This window comes from Sebastes umbrosus, chromosome 19, assembly GCF_015220745.1.
Source record: "Sebastes umbrosus isolate fSebUmb1 chromosome 19, fSebUmb1.pri, whole genome shotgun sequence".
NCBI classification, from domain to species: Eukaryota; Metazoa; Chordata; class Actinopteri; order Perciformes; family Sebastidae; genus Sebastes; species Sebastes umbrosus.
In genome coordinates this window covers 23017640-23040673 of record NC_051287.1, presented here as the reverse complement: position 1 = coordinate 23040673, position 23034 = coordinate 23017640, and the positions used below count along the sequence as shown (strand labels likewise).

General features: G+C 40.9%; 1 protein-coding gene across 9 annotated transcripts in view; it reads right to left on the bottom strand.

The window, feature by feature from the left end:
* rgs3a (regulator of G protein signaling 3a) overlaps positions 1–23034 on the bottom strand; it is a 189778-nt gene that overhangs the window by 87714 nt on the left and 79030 nt on the right. For 8 of the 9 annotated variants that reach the window (XM_037751901.1, XM_037751903.1, XM_037751902.1 and 5 more), the window contains 2 exons: positions 22563–22674; positions 17747–17790 (listed from right to left, as the gene is read on the bottom strand). In XM_037751901.1, the coding sequence (XP_037607829.1) occupies positions 17747–17790; positions 22563–22674 (156 nt within the window). Of the gene's footprint in view, positions 1–10514; positions 10670–17746; positions 17791–22562; positions 22675–23034 lie in introns of those variants that run through there. The other variant, XM_037751909.1, reaches the window with a different exon arrangement.

Below are 23034 nucleotides of genomic sequence, written 5' to 3'. Positions count from 1 at the left end.
CAGCAGACCACAGTATGTCAGACTGCAGGGCAGCCTGTCAGATGTGCTGGTGAGCAACACTAGCGCCCCCCAAGGAACTGTGCTGTCTCCCTTCCTGTTCACCACCTACACCTCCGACTTTCGCTTCCACTCGGGTACATGCCACCTACAGAAGTTCTCCGATGACTCCTCCATCGTCAGCTGCATCACAGATGACAACGAGGAGGAGTACAGAGCCCTGGTGGAGAACTTCATAGGGTGGTGTGATAACAATCACCTCCAGCTCAACATTGGAAAGACCAAGGAGCTGGTGGTGGACTTCCGGCGGAGCACGAGGCCCCCAACTCCCATCACCATCCGAGGGGAGGAGGTGGAGGTGGTGGACACCTACAAGTTCCTGGGAGTACATATGAACAGTAGACTGGACTGGACTGACAACACCGAGGCCCTCTACAGGAAGGGACAGAGCAAACTGTTCTTCCTGAGGAGGCTCAGGTCTTTTAATGTATGCAATAGGCTGCTGCAGATGTTTTACCAGTCTGTAGTAGCCAGTGTTCTCTTTTTTGCTGTGGTATGTTGGGGGGGGGTAACATGAACACAAGGGATGCCAACAGACTGAACAGGCTGGTGAGGAGGGCTGGCTCTGTGGTTGGATCTGAGCTGGACGGTCTGGAGGTGGTGGCAGAGGGCAGGATGAGGAGGAAGCTGGACGCTATCCTGGAAAACCCCTTCCGCCCCCTCCATGATGAGCTAGTCAAGATGAGGAGCACCTTCAGCCACAGACTCATCCCTCCTCGGCACAACACAAAGCGCCTGGGTCAGTCCTTCATGCTGGTAGCCATCAGGCTCCACACCCAAGGCTGACCCCCTTATGACAACTATTAGGACTTTTAAGAAATTTAAAAATGCACTATCTGGCGCACTTTACACGCACTTTACACTATACATCCTATATACCACTTTATTGCTGACTGCACATATGTACATATTACATTTATTTATTTATTTATTTATTGTACATACTACATTTATTTATTGACGGACTGTACACACTATGTTCACCCATTCACTCTGTATCTTTTATATCTCTATTATTGTCTTTAGAATTTTTGTATACCTTTACCTCTCCTGTGATTCACTCTGTTTGCTGATGTTGCTGCTTTGACACCTGAATTTCCCTCCGGGGATTAATAAAGGTTCATCTTATCTTATCTTATCTTATCTTAAAACACATCTGCGATGGAGCAGATCAGCGTCCCAGAGGCATGCATACACCTGCATCCACACACACACACACACACAATCATCCAGCTTTAAAGTACCAGTTTGAACTCTCTTACAGTACAGTCTTAACCCATTTGTGCCCAATGACTATATTTAGTATGACAAGGAAAAATGCCACAACATTTGTTCTGATTAGTCAGAAGTTTAGAAATGTGGTATAAACATACTTTGGGCAAGTATCTAACAGTACAATTTTGACATTTTTAGATTACATGAAAAATCACACTTATTATCAAAATCAGGATCTTTGAAAAATTATGAAAAACGCTAACATTGTGGTTATTAAATGTTTTCCATATGAAATATGGATTTACACTGCATACAGTATGTGTGCATGTCTTTGATATTCAACTTGTTATGAGTTCATTAGTACCAAATACTTGCTTGTGCTACTTGTAGTTTCTGAGATATAACCATTTTCTTATCATAATACATTTATATCTAGTAGACTAACTTGTCTATTGCAAAATAGGGATGCAACGATCCGACTTTCTCAGTCTCGATACCGGTGGCGATACCTGGGCCGACACCGAGTACCGATCTGATACCAGTGATTCATTAATAAGCTGTAGGCCTCACTGTGTGGAAGTGACTGGGATCATTCTTTTATGTGTAACGAAACATCAGGCTTAACTTAAACATTGCTTTCCTAACTTTGTAAAACAAATTGTGACCAATAAATAAATATATATATAAGTATTTAATTGTTCTTTATTATTAAAATAATAAATTGTACACCAGTAACTTGGTAAAAAATGAAAAGGAATTAGAATTCAAATGTTAACCTTTATAATGCAGCAACAAATTGGTCAAAACTTAAACAGGAATTTAAAATTCCAATATATAATGTATATAGTATATAAACATAGAATTGAATTGAATAGGTCGGCCCCATTGTCACCGATATCTGATCCAGCTATTTGAGTCAGTATCGGCCCGATATCGGATCCGGTATCGGTGCATCCCTATTGCAAAACTAGCTATATTATAAGAAAAAACTAACTTTTTAGCCAAATAGTTTGACCGATTTTGAAAATTTCTTCGCAAACATAAAAAGATTAAGAAATAAAAACAAAAAGGCAACCAGCTGGGAGCTCTGTGAGTCATAGCGAAGCACAGGCCTCACAGCTGCATGAGGATTTACACATCTTAATCTGTCAAAGACAGGAAGTGTGTGTGTTTACACTAGTCTCGGTGTGTAAATATAAAGCACACGGTGCATACTATACTGTAAACCACTTACTGACATCATGCACATTTTGTCTTGGGTAAAGAGCGAAGGGTGGGTAGGGGGGGATAACAGATGATGATAGATGTAGAATAACATAGAGGTCACTCTTATTATGAGTAATACAGCACATACAGTAGAGCATTTCCTTTTGCATCACATCTTCAAAATGAATTATGCTCTGCTGCTGGGATACTACTAATGATGATTTATTTGTCTATCAATTCCAGCGATCAATTTCCTTCTCTCTCTCGCTCTCTTTCCCTCTCTCTCCTGTTTACCCTTATTACACATTTTTGCACTGCGCTGCTCTGCTGTGCATTATTGCATCTATCTGGGATAGTTTTCCTGACAGTGACAAGCACATCATCACATTACATCAGTTTAAATAATCAGTCATGCCAGCAAATGAGTAAACTGTTGACAGCTGGTCACAGGCCACATGTTTTAGCCAGCTGGAGCTTTCTATAATGTTGGCGCTGCAAGAAAAGCTGTCTCTTAGTTTGAAGCAACGATATTTCACTTTTGTCATGCATTCAGAATGTTTTTTGTTTTTCCTTTTTGGGGTTAAAACTCAAAATACCAGTAACTTTAAAATTTATTTTAATAACATCTTCATGTTGGGACCAAATCGCCTTCAATATTTGGACTGTTTTGAGTTTGAAAGACTGGAATCTCCCTGACTCCGTGGAAGCAGGTCTTTGGGGAGTTTCATGTTAAGGTCATGTTGTTTCTTGGCATTAAACAGCATCCGGTCAGTGACCCCGGTTGCAGCCCTAGAAACAATAAGTTACCCTTTTCCAAGACAAAATGTAATCCGTCAGTTTCAGCAGCAGTCAGGTCATAAATGAAGCCTTTATTACTGGAATAATAGAGTGACTATTTATCTTATTCATAGAATGATTACCCAAAGAACCGTATTAGCTGAAATAGCTAATGGTGCCCTTATTCCAGCTTCTATAGTTCATCCCTGTTTATAAATCCACCCGCCCAAGAGATAAACATGAGAGCTAATGAAACTAAATTCAATGAATGGCCACTGGCTGCCATGGAGTGGCTAAAAATACAGGCAGCATTTCCCCTTAATCAGATTGATTAAAGTGCTCACTGGTTGAAGCCCTCCCCCTGAGCCATCTGGCAGATGAGTTTTCAGTGTGGCATCGGACTGCTGTCAACACGGCTCACCTAAGCTGCCTCAGCACAGGTTAGCATGGTTTCAGTGACAGCTAATGCTATTACATGTAATGCTATTGAATGGGCGGTAATAATGACCCAATTATGATGTTTTCCTCTCATGTGGAAAAGATCCCATATATATTATGAATGTTTTAAGGAAAGGTTTGACACTCCTTTCCAAGGGTTAGACAAGAAGATGGATAACGATCTTATATGCTTAATAGCAACCCTGTCTCCCACAAAATTACATTCCCATACAACTAAACTGCATAACCAAAATACGTTTTGAGGGAAACGTATTTTCTCCCGGATTACGTTCGGAGTTTTAAACCGTTTTAAACCGTTTTAAACATGTGATTAATGTTGTAAATTGAAACAAAACCAAATAAAAATGCAACAAAACTATTTAGTTAGGTTCAGGCAACAAAACTACCTGGTTAGGTTTAATAAAAAAACATCATGATTTGGCTTAAAATGAAATGAAAACGCAATAAATGACTATGTTTCACATGGGACAAGAGCAGCGATCTCCTTGGGGAAAGTCCAGTGTTTGTTGGACCCATCCATCCCGTTATTATGTTATCTTCAATAACATTGAAGCACTGCTCCCAGTAGACCACATACACACCAACAAGTGACAATAACTGCACTATACTGTACACCGACTATCCATCAATACTACTCAGGTCCAACTTCAATCATACTGTGCAATATTTTAAGGTGCAATTTCATTCCAATCACTGTGCAATATCATATTTCCACCTGTGCAATTGTGTTAATCGCCTGTTTTATTGTCAATACTGTATATATTGTTCCAATTTTTTATATTCCCCTTGTTTATATTATTCCTATTTTTATATTCCTCCTATATAAATTGTTCATATTTTATACGTCTGTCTACTTTTGATTTGCTTTTTGCACTGTGTTGTATCTTGATTTTTTTATTTTTTTATTGCTGCTTCTTGTTTCTGCACTATCCCCTTTGCTGCTGTACACTGCAAATTTCCCCACTGTGGAACTAATAAAGGAATATCTTATCTTATCTTATCTTATTTTTATTCAACTTATTTTCATTCATGGTCGCTAGATATATTACGTCACCTGCTCTGCGCGTCGCTCGTTGTACTGCGTCACTCTCTGCAGTCGTCCGTAGACTCACAAAGGTATTTGTGATACGTAAAAGACAAACGTAATCCGGATGTAATAAGGAAAATAAGTTTCCTTCCAAACGTAATTGAGAATGCAGTTTAGTGGTATGGGAACATCATTTTCAAGACGGGGCTGTAAATAGGGAGCAGTTACCAGCTGATTAGCTTAGCTTAGCCTAAAGACTTGAAGAAGTTACATGCCACAGTATTTCTGGGGCGTGAACAGGGACTTCCTGGAGTCTTGCCATCAACATGAGGGTGCCAGGCAACCAGAGGAGACTCCAAAGAGTCACTGCCTCCGCCCAAGAAATATTACATAATCCAACACAACTTGGCACTTTGGTTTGTGTGTGGACTAAACAAGATGTAAGTAACATGGTAATAAACAAGCTTCAGAGGTGCTGGGAGGGGGATTTATTTTACCATTGGACAGAGCCAGGCTAGTTGTTTCCCCCTGTTTCCAGTCTGTATGCTAAACTAAAATAATCCACTGTTGGCTGTAGCTTCATATTTAGTGCACGTTAGGAGTGGAATCAATCTTCTCATCTAACTCTTGGCAGTGAATAGGCATATTTCCCCAAATGTCAGATTATTGCATTAACATGGATCATTTCATGGATATTTTCAGATCTTTTTTTGGATTCACATTCAAACATGATAGGAACCGAGATATCTGACAATGCAAATTGATTTGTTTTTAGGTTATCATAATTTGTTTGGAATTCTTGAACATTTTTCCTCAACTACCAGAGATGAAACAAAGTGCTAGTAGAGCGCCGCCATGGGCTGCAAACCCCTCCCAACATGACCGTCCCACCTGACCCTCCAGCCCCAGACCCTCCAAGCACTTATCCAAACTCCAACCCTCAGGTCTAAGCTTCAATTATCACCTTCTTGTTTGCACCCATTGCAAATGTGCAATTAGTTCTGCTTTTGGGACGGAGTTCATTGAGGTTCACATGTGAGAGTGCACACATTGGACGCAGATATGGCTCGCCAGCACGTAGCAAGAGAGTGTGCCGATGAGAAACACACGGAATAAAAAGTGGAATCCTCTCAATGTAATGTGCACACCACTGAACATGAGTGCACTAAAATGAGTACACATATCCTCAATGTGGCAATGGTAATCTCCGTAGGGCAGTAAAATAGGTCTAAATGAAGACATAATGCCTCCGACTGCACTACATGATTGTGATAATGATGGTGAGAATACAGCAGAGATGATAAAAATATTGTAAATCTCTATAATAGCTTTTTCCAGTACTTCCCAGAAACACCACAGCAGCAGGAATGGTGAGGTATAAAATGGAAATCGCTTGTTATATCAAGAGTTCATATCAAATCCAGCCACGCTTCTCAGAGATCAAAGGTTTTTTGTTCCCATATAAAGTCCCTATACACCGTCACACTAAACAGCGTCATACCCTATTAGTCATGGCACATGCACTGGTGCTAAACATGGTATCGTGACTAATCACTCCATCACAATTGAGTTAGTTACAGATAAAACTATACCAGCACGTCATCGTCCTATTATCTCATAGTCTTACTTAAGCCATTACTCTTCTGCTTAAAACCTTTAGACAAAACCTTCATCTTCTCTGCCATTTCTCTGCAGCGGGCTATAAGGTTTCACTTCTAAGCATTGGAGGCTTTGTAACTGTAGCATTTAATGGGTTTATGGCTTCGACTTAAGTGACGTGTAAACAAGAGCTAATGATGCTTAAGTAGCTTGCTGATTCTTGGTAAAGTACTGGATGTGGAGGCCACTTGACGTTCTCTTTTCCTGTTACTTTCTATATCATCTCATCATTTCACATCATCGTTATTCATCGTCTTTTTGAGTTCCTCCTACTCACTTTGTAGCCATGCTAGACCAACACATTCTTATTCCCAACTTGTCCAAATACAGCCACTTGGTCAGTGCCCCTCAGCATTGGAGACCGACACACAGGGGTACCCGTCTTCCGTTACTTTTGGACGGACCAGGGACGGCGTGTCAACATCCGTCGTTACATGCGTAGTGTCCTTTCAAAATAAACTTCCGTTTTCACGGGAAGTTATGTTTAGGCAACACAACCACTTAGTTAGGGTTATGAAATGGGCGTGGTTGACGTGGTTGACGTGGTTGACGTGGTTGACGTGGTTGACGTGGTTTCACACAGTCCACGAACACCGTTCTCCTGGTTGAAAGTCTTGTGTTTGTTTGACCCATCCATCACCCATCCCGCCCGCCCTGAGCGAACTCTCACGCTAGTAATACTACGTCACTTGCTCCGACCGTCGAGTAACACCGTGGGTGGGTTTACAATGGAGTTAGTTGAAAGCCTAGTCGTCACATACTGGCGCTAAAGGGTGCCTCCGTGCGACTGGGTTGTCTAGACTAATGCCATGGATCTGGGGATGACTGGTTCACCAATTTAGTCCAGATTGAAATATCTCAACATCTAATGGATCCATTACCAGGAAATTTTGTACACACATTCGTGGTCCCAGAGGATGAAAGACACCTACTGATTTTGGCGATCCACAGACTTTTTCTCTATAGCACCACCATGAGGTTGACATTTTTGGTTTATAGTGAAATGTCTCGGCAACTATTGACTGTATTGCCACGAGACTTTGTAAGGACATCTACGATGATCAGACGTTGTATCCTAATGATTTTGGTGATCCCTTGACTTTTCCTGTAGCGCTAACAGCAGGTCAAAGCTTTCACTTATGCAGTGAAATATCTCAACATCTACTACTACACAATTGTGTACAGATATGTGAATGGTAAATGGATTTGCATTTATATAGCTTTCTAGTCTTCTGACCACCATCAAAGCACTTCACACTACCTGCCAACATTTACCCCACTGGACAGAGGTTGCCACCCAAGGTGCCAACCTGCTCCTCAGATTCTAATCTAATCATTCACACACACTCACACACCCATGGCACAGCCTTCAGGAGCAATTTGGAGTTCAGTTTCTTGGCCAAAGACACTTCAACATGCTGACTGGAGGAGCCGGGGATCAAACAGCAGACATTCCAATTATAACCACAGCCGCCCTTATACATGTGACGACATCAGGATGTCTGGAGAGGTCAGGCTGAGGTAATGGAGGTCAAGTCTGGTACCCATGCATGACTGTCTCATGACTGTCATTCCTACACATGGGAGTCTATATAATCAAAAGCATATGGTTGGGTAGGAGTGTGTTGGTGGACACAATGAACAATATAATACAATCTAATACAAAACATGCTAAAAACACACTTCAGGTTGGAGTTGACCTCTAGTCCCTGTAATGCTGGGGTATGAGTTCTGGCTTCATGCTTGATATACATATACATATAATATCAAGCATGTGGTCTCAAAGGTAACCCTTAATGGAGCAACTAACTGTCAATAAATTGCACCACACACACAAACAAATCTACATTTTATATTCCACAAAAAAAAGAAAGCATGGAATGTAATTTCCTCCCAACTCAGTGGCTTTCCCACACTCTTTCATCTATTTCTAGTTTGTTTCTCTGGTATCCAGCTCAGAGCTCTTCTGTGGTTTGCCCAGAGAAGAACACAGCCATGAAAAGAGCATGTAAAACCGGAGTCCTTGGCCCGAGGTACTTCCTATAGCCCACCGGGGAGGATGATTAGCACATGACAGGGCCTGGAGGAAGGTTTCTGAAGGCATGTACTGTTTCCAAAAACTTTTCTCAGTCTGCTTTCTTTAGCAACAGCAGTTTTGCGTGTTTCTTATCGTCATGATTATTAGCCAATCAGCGGGTTCAGCGATCCTTCGGCTTTTTTTTGTTTTCACATGAGTGTGTCAGTTGTGCTTCTGTTGCATAAGCATGAAATCATCTCGAGCCTTAGATAAGATTAGCATACAGGTCAATGCACATCGTTCTTTACATTAAATTTGTGATTTTGACATCAGATACATCAGACATCAGATAATGGCTGAGTTGTTGGGAAAACCTTTTATCGTTAATTGATTGTTAAATACTGTCAGTACGTACATACCTATTATAATTAATCTGGCACACCCCCCCCATAAAAGCCAGTGAATAATTCAGACGCTTACCGCAGCATTACAGGGACGCTTACAAGTTACCATTTGCCCTTCACCTGATGGAATAAACCACAGTTTAGTGCAGCTTGGGAGAAGTCTTTCATCACTGAAGCCAGTGCTGCTGGGTACTTTGGTGGTGGTCGTAGATCTCAATGCAATCATATTGCTAAGATGAAGTGATTATATTTAGACGTATAGCCACTGGCACTGCCAGTCCTGCCAATCTGTGCTGGCATATTAAATCAGACAAAAAGCAAAGCACACTTTAAGTTGTGGGCCAACTGGAATGAAGAGGGTACATCTCGGTTCAATCAGACCCCTGAGAGACTGTTGCTGCCATGGCCATGTTATGGATAGCTACCATAAAGTGGGTATTTTGCTGACAAAAGCCCCTGGGTGCATATCATTCACACCCTGCCTTCAGACTGCAAGACAGCCTGTATGTCATGCAGTCAATGATGTGCCTGAAAGCACGGAGAAACTTCCTACAGAGATGCATAAAAAGGCATACTGTTCCATATATGCACACACATATATGTGTACATCCTTATAGATATGGTTAAGATGTCTTCCCAGACTGGAAAAAGCTTCACTTCGAATGATCAAATCAAAATCGCCCCATTATTTACTGCGTCCACAGACGTCACATAAACGTCAGCCTACGCAACCAAGAACACTGTGACCTTTTCTTTTACAGACCTCTTGAAATAAATGATTATTTGTATGCACACCACTGTGCAACGTTAGCCTGATCACAGAGCTCCCTTGCTGTTCCACGGCCTACACGCAAGCTATCACACTGTGATTTCACCTAGTTTGGCTGTATCGCTCTGCATTCGCTGCCTCTTATCAATCACCACATTCTCCATGCTGTTTCAAGTGCACAAAAGATTATTGATATTTCAGAACCAATAACTGCAAACTCTATTTGAAATATGATGTGCGTGCACTGTTCAGGATTGAAATCGTTTGTGACTGACCAATGACAAAGGTACAAATCTGATAGATGACATCAATGTAGGCAGACTAGGTTGAGATGAGGTAAGTCGTGGTAGTCGTTGTTATTGCTGTGCTTTGGTGAGTGGAGATTATTCATGATTTTATGAGCATTACTGATTGCTGCATTGTGCGTAGTGGCCACAGTGGTAATTTAGGGGAGGTAGTGGGGAATGAGTGATCATGCACTTAATGGAATTCACACATATCAGCAGCCATATGTAAATAGCAAGTTTTGGTACAGTATAACACCTGAAACAGCGACTTAAGTTATAATGTCACTGTGAAAAACCAGAGTCATCATGGTCAGTGCCACAAAGTCCGACATATAATAAGATAATTGTACTCTGACTGTATGCTAAAGGTTTTGTATACAACCCACTCGAGATGGGGAAAAGTCACATTGAAGTCAGAAAGAGTAGCATTAAACAATCACAAAGTCATCTCCGTTTTAAGAACTTTTCCCATGCTTGCAAGTGTTTTTGGTTTTCTATCAGACTACAACAAATGGCACTATGATCGCTGTTCTTCCCGTTTCATGCCGTTTCATGAGCTACACAGTTGGAACAATACAAATCTTCTTCTCTAAACCCCGTGAATGCACCCTTGAGCATCAAAATCAGTCGGACTTACATCTCCGTAGTCAGATAGCAGGTGCTTCTGAAGAGAGCTCGCCTCCCTAACGAACCGTTTCTTAGGCCCGACCCGGTCCATCAAGTTGCCCATGATGACTCTGTGATGACACCTGATGCACTCCGCTGCTCAATAATCTCATGCAGCGTCTCTCTTCTTGCTCTCTGCGTTTTTCATTTACCTACACAACGCTTTTTTTGCTTCCTCTCTTACTGCGTCACTGACACACTTACACATTCACACATACACACACACACACCCTTGACTTTCCAGAGACACAATTGCACCCTCCCACCAAACACACACACACTTTCACGTGTAAATCTGGGTTAGATCGGTTCCGTTTTGAGCAAGTGCTAAATTAGGATGACCTCCAGCGATGGAGGAGAAGGGCAGGAGTAGACAAAAGGAGGGGAGCGGACTGTGACAAGGGTGTCAGAGACGGAGAGCTTAAGACTGAAATCATATCATCGCTCACAACTTCAGGAGAGCTTTTCTTACTTCTGCTGAATTAAAATGCAATCTATGCCAACATCTTTTATGTAAGTCATGAAAGATTCACTGTGCAAAGAGACAGTTTCTAAGATGCATGTCTCCTTCAAAATACACACAGTGGACAGTGGAAAATCCTGAATAAACTGGATGAGATGATGTAGGAGATACAATGCTTCCCTATGATGAGGAGATCTAGTGGAGAGGTCTGTTGCATGATGAGTGAGTCATCTGGAGAGATTTGCATGTGGTGATATGTAGGAGTCACATATGTTGTAGTGTGGTCCCCAGTGAATCAGCGCAAATTTTGGTCCACATGAATTTCTGTTAGTGCTTGCATCTGTGCATTATATATGCCTGTAAATGTTGTTTTAGTTGTGACAAGGCAGGAACAGTGTATCTAATAAAAATAAATGTGGATAGAAGTATTCCAGGCAAATGCAATGTTTAACTAAAAACGCGCAGTAAGCAATAAGACAGTGTCCTACATCTCTCTCTCTCTGTCTGTTTGTGTGTGTGTGTGTGACCTTTGCACAGACAGGCCAGAAAGAGCAATTCAATTAGACTATCACATAACACACATTTCAGTAAACACAAACAAACACACACACACACACACACACAGCATCAGCGGCGGAGAGAGTCAGGATCACTCAAACACTTAAAACACGCCTTCATCTTCACTGATCTTTTCCTCTCTCCTTCTCTTTAATCCCTCTCTCCATCCACGCCGCCACACATATTCCTCCACTTCACACAACAGCGTGCCCTACCAGCCGGACCAGAAGGTCAAGCACACTGTAAAGACTCACTTAAAGATAAATGAGCACTGCAGCAGTTTGGCAGCTGCACACGCCTAACTTTGAGTATACCTGAATTATAGAGAGAAAAGAAGAGAGCAGGCTGTTTCTCATACACCGTCCGTAGCAATGTCTACGAAAAGTAATGCACTTTCGTATAGTATCACAATTCGTATACATCCCACGAAATCAATTCGTATGTAACGCTACTTCCGTAAGGCTACTTCCGTAAGGCTACTTCCGTAAGGCTATTTCCGTAATGCTACTTCCGTAAGGCTATTTCCGTAATGCTACTTCCGTAAGGCTACTTCCATAAGGCCACGTCCGCAAGGCTACTTCTGCAAGGCTACTTCCGTAAGGCTATTTCCGTAAGGCTATTTCCGTAATGCTACTTCCATAAGGCTACGTCCGCAAGGCTACTTCTGCAAGGCTACTTCCGTAAGGCTATTTCCGTGAGGCTACTTCCGTAATGCTACTTCTGTAAGGCTACTTCCATAAGGCTACGTCCGCAAGGCTACTTCCGCGAGGCTACTTCCGTAAGGCTATTTCCGTAAGGCTACTTCAAGGCTATTTCCGTGAGGCTACTTCCGTAATGCTACTTCTGTAAGGCTACTTCCATAAGGCTACGTCCGCAAGGCTATTTCCGTGAGGCTACTTCCGTAATGCTACTTCTGTAAGGCTACTTCCATAAGGCTACGTCCGCAAGGCTATTTCCGTGAGGCTATTTCCGTGAGGCTACTTCCGTAAGGCTACTTCCATAAGGCTACGTCCGCGAGGCTACTTCCGTAAGGCTACTTCCATAAGGCTACGTCCGCGAGGCTACTTCCGCGAGGCTACTTCCGTAAGGCTATTTCCGTAAGGCTACTTCAAGGCTATTTCCGTGAGGCTATTTCCGTGAGGCTACTTCCATAATGCTACTTCTGTAATGCTACTTCCGTAAGGCTACTTCAAGGCTATTTCCGTGAGGCTACTTCCGTAATGCTACTTCCGTACGGCTACTTCCGTAAGGCTACTCCGTAGTTATTTTAACTCAAACCGCCATCTTTTCCTAAACCTAACCAAGTAGTTTAGTTGCCTAAATCTAACCTAATACATACGGTATATGTAATAAAGGTTTAAGATTTTAAGGTTTAACCTAAGTTGTTTCCTGTGAAGACAGAAGTGTATTTTGAAACAATCGTATGCATGTAACAAGCAGAAGTTGCTGGACATTCGTCATGTGTTGCTGGACATTATAATAATAATGATGAGGAATAACTTTTTGTAAGATATCGTACAAACTATTGTATGAGGATGAGAGTGCCTTCATTGATTATTTGATAATGTATCAGCCTATTTTTAAACTATATAGCATAAAGGGAAGTCGTTTATGACAAATGTATGATATTAAAGATATAAAAGCACCTTTTGACAGCATCTCTTAGAGTGCCTGTGAGAGATGAGTGCTATAAGAGCAAAGCGCATGCAGCGTTTCATTGTAGCTACTGTTTGCTCCCTGAGGTATGAAATGAACTGCTGACAGGTGTATCAACTGTAATAGATGACTGCACATTTTGTGTATGTGTGTATGTGGGGGGGAATCTGACAGGGCGGATGGAGGAATGAGGCTGAGCCAAGTAAATCTTAACTGGAAACAAACACACACGCGCACACACACACACACACAATCTCTTTGCTGTTTCTCTGCCTATCATCTTGTTTGTCTTCTGTCATATATGCTGCACTAGTTTGGTATTTTGGGAGAATCCTAGCGAGGATGCCACTGATTTGCTGGAGAACCAATAGGTCTTTTCAAGCCTAAGGTGTCAAACTGTCAGTAGTCCCTACGGCTACGAGTGTGATCTGCAAATGAAAAAATTGTTTGTTCATATATGGCATTTAAGTGATATCTTTGAAGCTACAAGAAACAAATTGTACAATATAAACATTTCAGGAGGAAAGAGTGCAACAGGAAGAAATATGACAACATAATGAAAGCTACAGCACGACTCAAGAGCTGAGCAGACCTTTTCTTGCGTCATATAAAATCCCAAATCTGTCTTTAACTCACTCAAACTCTCTCCCTTTCTCTCCCATGCCGTCTTACGTAAGAGTTTCTATTTATATATGTTGCCTAATTGGATAGACTGAATAATATCGGAGCCTTTTTCTTCCTCTTTTCCAGCCTGGCGGGACAGATATCAAGTCCCTCTCATTCTGTCTGGAATTTCAGCAAAAAAAAAAAAGGACGTTTAAAAGATTCATAAGCTGCTAATGAGGTTGTGCAGCACATTTCAAAGCAATAAATAGTGTGACAATATGTGTGTGTGTGTGTGTGCAGTAGGAGGGGTTGGGGTTTATAAAGTTGCTCAGTGAAAAGATTATCCATATGAGCAGGCATTTGCAGCCACAACAAATTGCAGACGAGTCACAGTGGCTGGATGGATAAAAAAAGAAAAAGAAAATAGCCCCTTCAGCTATCCACTCTCTTCAGCTTACATTTTAAAACACTTCTGGGACATTTTCAGTTTAAGAGAGGAGTTTTTAAAAGCTCCATTTTCATAAAATGCTTTCCCAATACCATTTAAAGAAAGATTTGTTCAGGCAAGAGTTGGATGAGCCAAGTTCCACAGATTCACAAGATTTGTATTTTGGGCGTTGTGGTTGTAGCTTTCATTGTCAAGTATCAAGGAGGCTAGACTGGAATTTGTCTTGTCCAAAATTAGGGGTGTACCGAGCTAATCCAAAGAATCGGTATCAAGGCCAATCCGGACATGTTGTAATGGAGCGGTATCAACTAAAATAATGTTGAATTCACACCAGACAGTGGCGAAGTGCGGTTCGCCAAAATAATGACATGGGTTCAGTGGCCGAGAGGCATGTTCGTGTGTTTCAGGCGGGAAGAAATTATTTTTAACATAGGTCAACATGTCACAGGAGTCACAGGACTCCATTTAGTGATTGGTTTTAGGATACTCTTTGGTCGCACTTCCCTGCTAAAAGTTAAACTTTTCCCAACTTTTAGTTTGGCCGCAGAATCAAACGGCTGAAGCCTGCTGAGCTCGTTGCAGGCCGCACTTCGCCACTGCTCTGGTGTGAATTTGACGTAAAGCTGAACCAAATTTAATTTTTCCTTTACTCTTCTGTGTTTTGTCCACCTCCGCCTGCTAGTGTTGCCTCAATGACAGCGGGGCTCCACACTGTGAGCATTTCACTCCGTATCAGAGTGAAAATTAGCGAATGTGAAAAATGACTTGATCTCTTCACGACCACTTTGGACAAAATTAATTATTGCAGTGACCAAAAAATGTTTTATCGTACACCTGTAGCATGTTCAGCCCTCAGACTGTTCAGTTCAGACTGTTTTAATCCTTTCTGTCATTATTAGGGTTAGGTTTCGTTTTGGATCTGGTCTCTAAAAAAATAAATAAATAAAGCAAATAGCTCATGAAAAATAGGATGTCAAAGTTCCTCATGTTCCTCATCTCATTTTCAGGTTGTGAATAGTAACTCAAAACTGTTGAGTTTCTACCTTGTTGGCCAACAAAATACAGATCTTAAGATATTGAAAGCTAAACTTAATTCAATTTGGTGAGGGACGCAAATGGATTCAGATTCTATAAGTGGGCTCAATACTGGATTATGAACCCCAACCCTACCCTTCGCCATGGTGCTACCCAGCTACACATGAACCATGAATCTGCATGGCTGATATTTCAGCATGCAGCTTTGCAGCACACCTTTATGCTCTGCCAGATGACATTTTTTGGTGGTAAGATCTCCAGATCAGAATAGTGGAAAATGTGTCACACATTAACAAAATAAGATTGGGAGAAGATGTGAGAAGGTGGAAGAAAGCGATGTGTAGAAGTGATGAAAACGTAATGTATGGCAACATTAAAAGTGTGATGAAAGCTGCAGTTTCATTCCCTCTCTGCACACTTCATGAGCTTAAAAAATGCAAAATGCAATAAAATAGGTATGAAGAGCAGCAGTGGAAAGGGAGGGGCAGCAGAGGAGATGGCTACCAACATACTCATTAACTACAACAGGGCTGCCAGGAGAAAAGAAAACTTGAAGACTGGAAAACAGCCAAACAGGATCCAAAATTATCAAATACTATCAGATAACTATCACATCCTCCTGCTCTGTTTGAATGAAACTGGTTTTCAAATTCTTTTAGTGGAAAACAGCTGTCTAAACACTGTAACAACTACTGGGGCGGCTGTGGCTCAGAGGGTAGAGCAGGTTGCCCACCAATCGGAAGGTCGGTGGCTCAATCCCCGGCTGCTTGAGCAAGACACTTAACCCCAAATTGCTCCCGAAGGCATAGCCATCGGTGTATGAATGAGTATTTAGATTAGATCCTGATGGGCAAAGTTGGCACCTTAGCAGCCTCTGCCATCAGTGTATGAATGGGTGAATACTGACATGTAGTGTAAAGCGCTTTGAGTGGTCGGAAGACTAGAAAAGCGCTATATATATGCAAGTCCATTTACCATTTACTGGGAGGACAGACAGTGATGTAGGATCCCACTGATATTTTGGGTGATTTTAAAATTAATTATGTAGAACTGCCCTAAAGCAACGTATATTCATACAGATGTTCATATAACATCTTACAAAAGTTATTCCTCATTATTAGTGTCCAGCAACACGTGTCAATTTCTGCTCGTTACATGCATACAGTCTTTTCAAAATAAACTTCCGTCTTCACAGGAAATAATTACATTAGGTTTAGGCAAAAAAACAACTTAGTTCGGTTTAGGAAAAGATCTTGGTTTGGATTAATATAACTCTGGCGTAACTTTAGTACGGAAGTTACGTGACAAATAAATCAACGTTGGCTTATGGTTTCTCACATGGTACGAACAGCAGTCTCCTGGGAGAAAGTCTGATGTTTTTTGACCCACCCATCCATCCCGACCTCCTTCCTATACGCAGCGTTTGTGGTTATTGGTTCACAATTACGTGGATTACCTACAAATGTATTTTGTGGGATATATATAAGAATTACAGTGCATTACTTTTTGTAGCTACGAACGGTGTATGAGATCAGCCTGACTAAAATGGAAAAATAAAAGAGGATTGTGCTTTTGCAACTGAAAAATCAGTTTTACCACATTCGTGGAATTAATGTGCATTTTTACATCTCAAACAATATGTTGGTAGATCATCATGTTTTAGTGGTTTTGACATCTGTAAGGAAACAATATAATGTTTCCTCTTTGCTGTATGTGAACTTGTCTTGCTAAGACCATTTTTCATACCACTAGAGCTCAGTTGTGGCCATATATTTTTCATACAGATGAAACAATGGGGGGGAGGGGAAAGTGCCATTTCAGTTAGCTAGTGTTGAATAACTGGTGAACACAGCAATGAAATATTAATTATTACGCCTAACCCCTTTCATCTGAAAATGACAGCCAGAGAGGTGTTACAGTACAGCAGATGGAAGAAAGGATGATTATTTTTCATGATAACTATGAAAAGAAATCACAATGTAAATAGACACCATATTTTATACTGAATACTACTATCCCTGGGCCACATAGCTTAGTGATTTACTTGTGTGAATATGTAGAAACTTATATTCCACACCCTTATTTACAATGAGAGGATTATTTTATATCTGAATATATACTTTTTGATCAAAATTAGATCAAAAAAAATCTTTATGACATGTGTCTCAGTCTTTCCCTGTTGCGATTTATATATAAAAATATGAAAAACAAATGGATGTTTTGTGTGTGACAGACAGAGACAGGTCTGAGATGGAGTCAGATCTGAGAAAGACACACAGAGAAAAGACATTTTCATTAGAGCTTTCTGCTAATACTTGTGTCTTCCCTTTAATGTGATTTCCACCGAGTCAATTGCCCCTCCGGCTCGCAGACAAAACAGGCTGTTCACATTAGACCCTCTTTTTCTTTCAAACACACACACAAGCCTCTCTCTTACCTCGGTCATGTGGATAAGGTAGAATCTCAGTTCTTCGGCATAATCTGTAAAACAAAAAACAAAGACTTTAAAGACCATATTTCCTCTGTTTCATTTTCACTCGCTTCTATCTTGTACATAAATCTTTGATTTCCGATTATGATTTTGCCAAAAATACTTTTATTGATGGAAGGCTTTTAGTTTAGGCCAGCCTTATAGGCATCCACCAATAACTCACTGACGTAGCGCTCTGTGAGACAGGCCTGTGGGTCTGGAGTCAAGATAAATGGTTTTAATCGAGTGACCCCCCTCCCACACACACACAAACACATATACTCAAACATACACACACAAGCCTACAACAATATGTTGTGGTGATGTTTACTATTTTATTTCAAATAAGTGCACACACAAGCCAACATTGTGACTGACTGGCAGTCCTGTCTGGTGTTCAATTTCACACTGTGAGGAGTTTTGGCCCTGGGGTGAGATTTAAAATGATTAAATATGTCCTAGAAAGACAGGGATCATCTATTCACACCTACATACCTCCTTTTCCACATCCTTCTATCTTACATTGATATAGAAGAGCATCTATCTTTCTACCTATGTCCATGAAACCCACATGTTAATAATAGTCAATGAATATACATTGTAAATGAGGTTGCCATCCTGAAAGTCTGAAATGCACAATAACCAACTTAATCATATAAAACTGCACTAGATTATTTTAAGCATTATGTTTTTTTACTGAACCTAACCAAGTAGTGTTGTTGCTTAAACCCAATGAAGTATTTTTTTTTGCGTTTTGTTTTGTTTCAAGGTCGTAGTCACTTTAAGACAAACCATGATGTTTTTTTGCTAAACCTAACAAAGTAGTTTTCTTACGTTTTTTATTTTTTTATTTTATTTCATTTACAAAGGTAACCATGTGTTTAAATCTGTTTAAAAGTGTGACCGTAATCGGGAGACAATATATTTCCCTCGAAACGTAACTGAGAATGCCGTTTAGCTGTATGGGAACGTAATGTTGTAGGAGACAGCGTTGACATACAAGTGCAAGAAAGAGCGTTCATATACTAACTAAATGTATTGAGGCTGTTGGGGTTGTCGGACCAATCCTGCCAAGTATGCTTCATCAGCTAAGTACAGAACAAACTTTTTAAAAACTAACCCTTATGCTAAAACAAATCTAGTTTCTTCCTTCAGTTACTTAATCCGAATACTGAGCCTGTAAGCTTCACCAGCCTTGACTCTGTCTCCTCAGCATAGCAAAGAGGAGTATTCTGACAAACACACAAGCACACATTAAAAGACCCTCTTCAGGAAGAACTATCTGCTTCTTCTTTCTTGTATAAAACCTGTATAATGTGTAGTGTGTTTATTGCGCTCCCTCTACCTCTTCACCCTGAATATTGACAGCAGACAGCAGCCTCCACTGGCAGCTCTCTGACTGCTTCCTGTTGCTGTAAACTAAAGCAGCTGAACAGAAAGTGTTTCTTTTCATAACCAACAGCAGAGGTCACTGTTGGATATCTTTATGTTTCCAAAAACTAGCTGTCATAGTGCACAGTACTGTATGAGGGGCTTGTTGAGGAAGTCCATGTTTTTTAGTTTCACTTAAAGAACGTAACTATTCTCTACCCTTTCCATACTTTTAAAAAGACACATTTACATATTAGTTCTGAGAAGCTGTTATCTCAAATGTAAGTGGTTTCTGATAGCAGTGGCCCACTGGTGTGGTATAGGTGTAGTATTTTCAGTAATTTCCTGTCACTCAAATTCATTTCCTGTCCCACTGAAGGACAATACCAAAAAGAAGAAGGAAAAAGCATATTTTGCACTGTAGTTAATTGATTGATCTCTCCCTAATTTAACATTGAGCATCACCGTTTTAACTGTTGTGTCATTTTTCCTATAACTACGGTGCAGTAGCTGACAAAAGGCTTGATAAGGCCACGTAGACGGCCAGATGGATGACGTCTTCGTACTTTATTTTGTACGATGATGATGCTGTTTGGATTGACACATGGTAGTTATGGTTTTATGTGTGTTCAATATGTTTCCCACGCTCCTCAGCCTAGTATCGGGGTGACAGGAACACAGGAAAGCCCCCTGTATTGAACTTGAACTGTGTCATTACATGCACGCACATACACACACACACACACACACGTGTCACACACCCACACACACACCCACACACACACACAAGCCAAACACACCCTTGCTGAAACAAACACAATCCCCCGGCGCCTCTTTCCTGAGTGACGCTGCCGAAGCGAAATAACAATGACAGGCAGCAGGGTGGAGATGTGTGTCTGTGTGTGTGTGTGTGTGTGTGTGTGTGTCCTCACATGAAACACACGTACACACACACGCACAGACACACAAACCCTACTGAATCCCCACCCTGGTGATCTCCAATTGTTTGGGTGAAGGGTGGAGGTCAGAAGTGGCCCAGAGGATACCCGTGATGTCTGTGGGGAGGGCAGAGCAGCTCAGGCCACTCTGTATCAGAGGGCTTTATTTTGAATTCAAAAATGCTTGTGCTGTAGTGTTTATTGGATTGGACTGCAAAGGGAATATCTATTTTTCGTATTCCTGTTGTATATCTGTAACTAATAACCCGAATCAGTATTTGACATTTCTGTTGATTCTAAATCAGGCAAAATAATCAGATTCATCAGATATGCTACAAGTCACATATGCTAATAATATAGAACTTTGACAAAACCGTGTAAATTGTATGTAAGTATAGACTTAGCCATACGGTAAATGTTTCTCATAATGACATTTCCTGAAGTGTTGGGAAATTTGAAAAATATTCATACACAAAATAACCTATGACAACAAAAACTTTTACAAAAGATATTTAAATTTTCATCAACCAATAAAAACTAGACGATAATATGAAAGAAAGACAAGTAGACATATTAGTTCATGTTTAATGCAGACTTATTTAAGGCTAGGGTCGATAGTGTTCTTCAAAGTTGAAATTTTCTTTAGATCCCGACAGCAATCAATAAATGAAATGCTCTGTCAAAAAAAAAAAATAATTGGTATCTGTGGCTGTTGCCAGACTGTAATAAACCCGTCTTTTCATTAGGGCCGAATGAAATGATTGGACAGGCTACCTACCTACCCGTCAGACTAATTTTAGTGAAACTTATATACATTGTCATTTAAGGACTACAGCTACGTATATCAAAATCAGATGCATAAATTAAAACGCAACTACCCCAACACAATGTTACTAGTAAAACCACCAGTGAGTTGTGTGCGGTGCCCCCTGGATATTCTGATTGATTTACTGTTTCACCTACAGTACAGGAGAATGATAGTGGGTTCTGGCACATTTATCTCCTGCAATGTTGCAGCCTGGGGAGAAAGGCTATGTGGATATGTGAGGCTACACTGACACCTATAGAGTGGTGCAGGAATGAGTCCTAAAACCCGGAAATGAGTTAGCACTTTTTGCACTTCTAGTTCCCTCTTCTCAAAGTCGAAGGGTTTTTAGTTAGATGCCTGAAATAAGGTCTGTGGTTAACACAAGCTTAAGAAATTTTAACGTTTCATTCTACGATATAAAATACATCAGTAAATATTCCACTTGTGAATTTTGAAGCTTTTATATGTTCCTAAAAAAGGCGCTTGCTAACAAGTGGCTAAATGAAACTACTAAACGTTAGCTTAGTTGACTGATCATGACGTGAAGTCATGTTACTCGGGTGTAGTTCATTTATAGACTAACGTTAGCTTTTTACTTCTGGTGATTCACACTTCAATTTGCGAATTTGTGAAAAAAATCCATTGTTTTTTTGTTGAGGAAACCCGTGTGATGCTAACTTCCTCGTTGGCCTACAAAAACACATCATCGCCTGCAGCGCTCTATAGGGGGTTTTATCCATTGAGGGTCAGCACCTCAACTGAATGAGTCAAACCTATTCATCACTCAAAGCAGCATTTATTTGATTGGGTACTTTAATTTCCAATCAGTGATCTCAAAGCCACAGCTGTCTCCCCCTTACACTCACACCGCCTCTGAACACTACGCTGCCATTAAAGTAGTCATTATTCCGGGGGACCGAACAGACAATCTCCTCTCAACAACCTCCTTTTAACGCCTGTTATTCTGCTAAATCAATCCCATTATCCCGACACTTCTACCCTACTGTTAAATCCCATTTACTGCCACTCAGCTTTTGACACTCTTGCGCCACACATCCTGAACTTGTTTTGTGGTTTACATCCTGCTCAGCATCAACTGACCTGACACCCAATATGACAGTGAGCTGGAGGAGAGAGAGAGTCACTTATTCAGCATTATGGGTCTAAGTGTACCCCCCTCTTTCCCTGGCAACGGCCCAAGCCTGTCTCCGCCCACCACTCTAAACACAGATATTTACAGCAAGCCCTATTTATTTGACTTGCCCGGGCTCTGTGCGGCCCCGATGGCCAAGCTATTCTCTCCATACTGCTAGAGGAGATGGTTGTTTACACTGAGGTGAAATAAAAAGACAAAGCAACAGGAACTTGGGCAGTCTTTCCCTAAATATCCTCTGGTTAAGCTCAACTGAAAATATCTCTGTAATCATAGTACTGAATGTTTATTTCTACTCGTGCAGTTTGTGTGTTACAATACATTTCCCTTTTTATTCTGTGTAGAACTGTAAAAGTGAACTATAAACATGGTTTGACATGATATAACAGATACGATTGTTTGTAGCTAATGCAGTTTTGGATGATGTATTGTTCTTTTTGGACTTTTTAAGAAATGAAATCACCTCAACATCTCTGACATTTCACACAGTTTGGTGACAGGAAGAGTACATACCGTCCTGAAGCCTCAGCTGCCGGAGGAACAGGGGACTCTGAAGGACGTTACACCTGCCTGGCTCGTCTTCTCTCGTCACCAGCATCAGGTCGCTGTAGACAAACACCGTAACCTATCAGATCGGAGGGGCAGAGATGGAGAAGGAAGAAAAAAAAAGAGAATTTCATACTTCAGTCTTATATGGTCTCACCAAGACTTCACACCTTGAAGTAATCACATCACAAACACACATCTGCAACCCGGTGAGATGCGCCTAACACCAACCCAGTCTCACCCATACAAAACTTTTCCCCCACCTCACGTTCTAGCACAGGAAATGTAGTTCACACCTAAGTAATTATGGCCATATACATACATACATTTAGCCACATCTTGCTTTATAGCCTGTTGAATGTTAATCCTGTGCTTTAAGGTATACTAACTTATTTTATTAAATTGCCTGAACATAAATAAGAATGAATATAATTATTTT